General features: G+C 47.1%; 1 protein-coding gene across 1 annotated transcript; it reads right to left on the reverse strand.

Annotated features, from left to right (window-relative positions):
- Positions 1-791: 791 nt before the first annotated feature.
- LOC128056850 (cytochrome P450 1B1) lies at positions 792-5,229 on the reverse strand. The gene is made up of 2 exons (XM_052649669.1): positions 4,199-5,229; positions 792-1,380 (listed from the first exon to the last, which is right to left on the reverse strand). Exons 1-2 carry the CDS (start codon positions 5,227-5,229, stop codon positions 792-794), a joined length of 1,620 nt encoding a protein of 539 aa, XP_052505629.1.
- Positions 5,230-5,519: the final 290 nt, after the last annotated feature.

Consider the following 5,519-nt stretch of genomic DNA (forward strand, 5'->3'; position numbering starts at 1 on the left):
TTCTTCATAATTGAAATTCTGTACTTTAGTAACCAAACAAGGTATGTCTTCAGCTTGGAATTTTTTACAATTTAACAATTTATAGTTTTAAATTCATGAAATCACTGAACCCCACTAAATCAACTACAGTTGATTTCCTTCTGAGCAAATAACTTTATGACTCATCCCATAAAGTAAGAGGAAGCACATCAGTGGGCAAAAAAAGATAAATCCACCCATAGTTATTAGAGCCTAACTAAGCTATTTTATTGAAAAAGTGAGAAGAGAATTTCTGGTCTTTATTTTTTCCCTTATGACCCCAGATCACATCCAATCTTACACTGAAATTATTCATCTTTGCATATGCAACAATATTTCCTAAAACTGCTTAATACAATTTTCTATAGAGCATACAGAACATAACCTTGGATCCCACCCAGCAAGGCATGGTTACTGAAATGCCTCTTTATTAGGTAGTTCTGTGTATATGTACATGTGTGTTTTAACTCCAAAGAAAGCTCCCTCAAGAAAGTATTATTGGCAACATTCAATATATGTAAAAAAATTATTTGGGCCCTTTAGCTCTTTCACTCAAAACATCTCCTGGAGCCCCTACACAGCCCAGGGCTCATGAGGTACTATTCTGAAGACACGTGTGCAAAGCACATCATCTGTGGGTCAGTTGGTTTACGCTCATTTTAGAGACTAATTGAGAAAGTGGCGCGGAGGATCGGGGCGGCGGGCGGGGGGGTGGGGGGGACTGTAATTTTACTCCCATCCCCCGACTTGCATAATTATAAAATTTCTGCTTCTCACTGGCACTCTTTCTCCGCTTGTAACTTTTGGACAGCACTATCAAGGAGCTCCATAGACTCTCTGAGAGTCACATTGATTTTAAATGATTTGGGTTTAATGGTTAGGCCGTAATTAAAATCCATTTTCGAAGGCTCGTCTGGATTGGCCTTGAAATTGCATTGGTGAGCCAGGATGGAGATGAAGAGAAACAGCTGCATCTTAGAAATCTCTTCCCCGATGCACCGCCGTTTGCCCACAGAAAAAATCATCACGCTGCTCGCCAAGTCCTTGTTGATGAGGCCATCCTTGTCCAAGAATCGGGTTGGGTCAAAGTCCTCTGGGTTCGACCACTTTACCGGGTCATGATTCACCGACCACTGGTTAACAAACACCACCGTGTCCTTGGGGATGTGGTAGCCCAAGACGGAAGCGCTGGCCGTGGTGGCGTGCGGAATGGTGAGGGGCACAAAGCTGGAGAAGCGCATGGCTTCATAAAGAAAGGCCATGACGTAGGGCAAGCGGGGCTGGTCCTCCAGGGTGGGCAGCCGGTGCCTACCCACCACTTGATCCAGTTCTGCCTGTACCCGCGCCTGCACTTCCGAATACCTGTTTGGTATTAATGGCAGAGAGAGAAAATCAGTGAGGAACACTGATCCTTCTTTCATCTGGAAAGCCCATTACAATTTATTTTTATACCACCGTTCTTTAAACTGGCTACCTGAATCAGTAATTGAATTAACATTTCCAGGAAAAAAAATCTAAAAGTTTCCTAATTTATCACTGTATTGCAAGATGGAGTATAACAGTTATATTTCCTATAATAAGTCTCACACAGCTCAAACTCTCTTCCCCATCATAAATCAAGAAAAGGGTCTAAGTTTTCTCAGACTGAAAAAGCACGACAAGGGTAAAGACGACTTCTCTCCACTGGATACAGCAGAAAGTACAATACTTTTTAGGAACTCATGAAAACTCATTTCTTTTAAAATCAGAAGAATAAAAGCTTTTAGGCCAGTGAAAATGTTTTATAATTTTAACATGCTAATCTTTATACCAATATAGTTATAAAGGTTAATTTAAAAAAATTTATGGAGTAAGGTGTCTACAAAGGCAAAAGCACTTGGGGCCCACAAAAATTAAAATGTAACCCTGAAAGTGAATTCTTTTCTTCTTCATCTCCCTAGACAATTCCAGAGAACACAATGTTCTCATTTTATACAAAGATCATTGGTATCCTGATAGATAAAGGTACATATCTTCTAACTTTAAAAGCAAATCCCTAATGTTCATGAGATTATGGTACAGACTGCAATATTTATTCACTGTTGCCGATAGAACTAGTATAATCCTTTTGGAAAACAAAATCTTATTACAAAGCAAGATCTATAAGGGTAATTCCTCCCCATTCTTTTAAAAGCCAGTGATCTATGTTTGGAAATTTATTTTCAGGAAATCAATAACTTAGCAGGTATAAAAAAAGTAACCATTATAGATAAAATTTTAAATATAGCTGAAACATTAAAATATAGCAGAAACATTTAAAATAGTTCAGTCTTTAAAGAAATGTTTAAACAAACATGAGAAATGACTGTATATAATGATCTGTTACTATAGCAAAATATTATATAGCCATAAAAATTACTAAAATTATGTAGTAAAAATTACAAAAATAAAGTTTAAAAGACAGGGAAATGGCCATTATAGTAAGTGGAAATGTCAGAAGTAAAAAAATGTGTAATTATTGCAACTTTGAAAAAAAAATTTAAGTGTGCCTGTGATGACATTATTGGTAATTTTTCAGAGATTTGCAAACTTTTTTCATAAAGGGTCAGATAGTAAATATTTTAGGCTTTGTGGATCAAGCTCTCTTACCTCCCAGCTTGTGCTATGGGGTGGAAGCAGCTATAGACAATACATAAATGAATGGGTGTAGCTGTATTTCCATATGTTACATAAAAAGTAGGAAATGCAATTTGCCAACCCCATCATATTGTCTTTTCACTAAAAAGAAGAACTTTTCATCAGCTATAGTGAACTGAAAGTGACCCCCAAATTGTTTTATTCCCTTTTGCTGCCCAATTGGAGTACACGGAAAGTTCAGTTCAGTTCATTGCCAACAAAGGAGTACACGGAAAACGATTTACAATTCGGTTTCTGGTGAAAAAAAGGAAAGGCAGTTTCAAAAGATAACATGCTCATCTGGGGAAGCAAAGGATTTATTGATTCCATTTTGGAATTGTCTTCCTCCTGATCTATTATTGACTCTCATTATGCGATTTCTGCCCCTCCTCCATATGTGTTTCCATGATATTAATACTGAAAAGTGATTTTAAAAATACACCCCCCCCAATTGTGAAAGCAGTATCTAAGGAAATACAGGATTCTGATGCAGTGGATTCTAACAAAAGAAGTTTTTACTTTCCAGCTTCCCTTACCTGTGCGCCAGATTGCATAACCAGGATTTCTGGTCTCTCAAAGCAATCAAGACTTGCCTTGAATGAGACATTTGCCCCTGGGGTAAGGATACCAGATAAAATACCGGCCGCCCGTGTAAATCAACGGCTTGTCTTTTAATATAACTATGACCTATGTAAAATTTATGTTATATTTGCTTAATCTGGGGATACCGAGACATGTTCAGTTCGTGCGTATACAAATTTAGCAGAGGTCCGCGGCTGAGGATCAACTAAACCAGCTGAGCCCAGGGATCCGAGAGGCTAGCAGGTGCCTCGCAGATACTCAGCTTCCCTTTCTATAAGAGACGCAGCTCAGCATTTGCTAAAGTTACGGCTTCTCCTATTCTTTACGCCGACACCTCTACGCCTAGAGCTGCGGTTTTATACGCCCAGCACAATCCGCTGGTTTCTGGTCGCTTTCCTAAAGCTTTGGATTACCGTCCTTGAGGCTCCGCCGCGAACACTAGCTATGTCGCGATACAAAGCCTCGAAGGGCGCGCTTTTGGCTCCGGGGCCAGGCGGCCTCCAGTCAGCGCTGAAGACCAGCCGAGCCGATTAGGCGCGCTTACTTAACATAGTTTTTACTACGCTGACCTTTCCTTCGGACCGTTTCCAATTTTGCTTTTCCGTGCCAATGTGGGAGATCGGGGGATGATCTTGGGTACTTAATCTTGCTATTCCAAGTGGTTTCACACAAATTTATCCCCCCTCGGAGCGGTGAGCTCCAAGATCAGCGATGCCGGCCGTCCCGGCGCGGTTGGGTTGAGAGTGCACAACGCATCCCAGCCAGCACGGTGCCTTCCAGAGACGCGCTTTCTGGGCTCGGTCTCAGCTTTGGCAGGTGGGGACCTGCAGCGAAACCCCAAACCCTCCTTTAGCGCTAGTCGCGACCTCAGCATATTCTAATTCCACTCCACCTTTTACAGAGGGAGGGAGGAAGGCCGACCCAAGCCTCCTGGAGGCTTTACCTGGTGAAGAGAACGAGCAGCCACTGCAGCGCGGTGGAGAGAGTATCCTGGCTGGCGCCGAAGATGTCTGTGATCGTGGCCGGCACGTAGTCTACGTCCAGGCGCGGGCCACCATCGCCCGGGTCAGCCCCCGCCGAGTGGATGAAAGCGTCCATCATGTCGCGCGGGGCGGCCCCGGGCCGGAGGCTTTCGCGGTGCCTCAGGAACTTGTCTAGGACGAAGTTGCTGAAGTTGCGATTGAGCTGCTCGAATTCACGGAAGGCAGTGCGCACCGGGTTAGGAAAGCGCTGCAGCCAGGGTAGCACGTCCACCAGGCTGCCCGAGCCCACAGTGCGCCCGAACTCCTCGTTGTGGCTGAGCAGTTCGAGGAACTCGGCGTCGTCGTGGCTGTAGCGGCAGCCGAAGCACACAGCGCTCATGACGTTGGCCACGGCCACCAGGGTCAGCGGCCGCGGGTCTAGGAAGGCGCCGCCCGCGCTGCGGCGCACCAGCAGCTCTACCAACTCCCGCACCTCGCCTACCACGTGGCCCTCGAGGACCTGGCGGCCGCGCTGCTGGCGCGTGGAGAAGGTTCGCATCGTGCTGTGCGCCGCGCGCCGCTGCGCCTTCCAGCTCTCCGAGTACTGGCCGAAAGCCAGGCTGCGGCCACCGGACACCACGCGGAAAGAGGCGAAGGGCGGCCGGTCGGCGAAGGCCGCGCTCTGGTGCACCAGCGCCTGGCGGATGGCGCTCTCGCCGTTCAGCACCACCACCCGGCAGCTGCCGAGACGGATCTGGAAGACGTCGCCGTAGCGCCGCGCCAGGCGTGCGAACAAGAGGTGCGGCGCCGAGCCCATTGATGCCGCATTTCCGATCAGCGGCCAAGCAAAGGGACCTGGGGGCGCGGAGCCCGGCTGCCGCCGCCGCTGCCTCAACAGCCATTGGCCCACGTGCACTGCGGCCAGCACCGAGAGCAGCAGCAGGAGCATGGTCTGCTGGGCTGACAGAAAGGTCGGCGACAGATGATCGTCCGGGCTGAGGCCGGTGGCCATGCTGGGGAGAGAAGGGCGAAGGCGTGATACTCGGGTAGGCAGAGAAAGACGAGGGCGCCCCAAGCTCCTACCCACCTGCCTCGGGCCACCGTGCACTGTTGGGCAGGCAGGAGGTAGCGCGTAGGTCAGATCAGGGCTAGCTCACTGAAGAAGCAGTTGAACACGCCTCTTGCCATCCCAAACCCATTCCCCAAAAGTGAGAGGAAGGGTCTTGTTTCCGCCTCTCTATGACCCGATTCCCCCGACCCCGCCCCAGCCGCGTAACGGTTCCCGCAATTCAAGGACAACAC

This window comes from Budorcas taxicolor, chromosome 11, assembly GCF_023091745.1.
Source record: "Budorcas taxicolor isolate Tak-1 chromosome 11, Takin1.1, whole genome shotgun sequence".
Classification (NCBI taxonomy): domain Eukaryota; kingdom Metazoa; phylum Chordata; class Mammalia; order Artiodactyla; family Bovidae; genus Budorcas; species Budorcas taxicolor.

Coding starts and splice junctions, on each gene's coding strand:
- LOC128056850 (XM_052649669.1), bottom strand. CDS start 5,229: ATGGCCACCGGCCTCAGCCCGGACGATCATCTGTCGCCGACCTTTCTG. Junction 1,381..4,198: donor CTGCTCGTTCTCTTCACCAG/GTAAAGCCTCCA, acceptor AATACCAAACAG/GTATTCGGAAGTGCAGGCGC.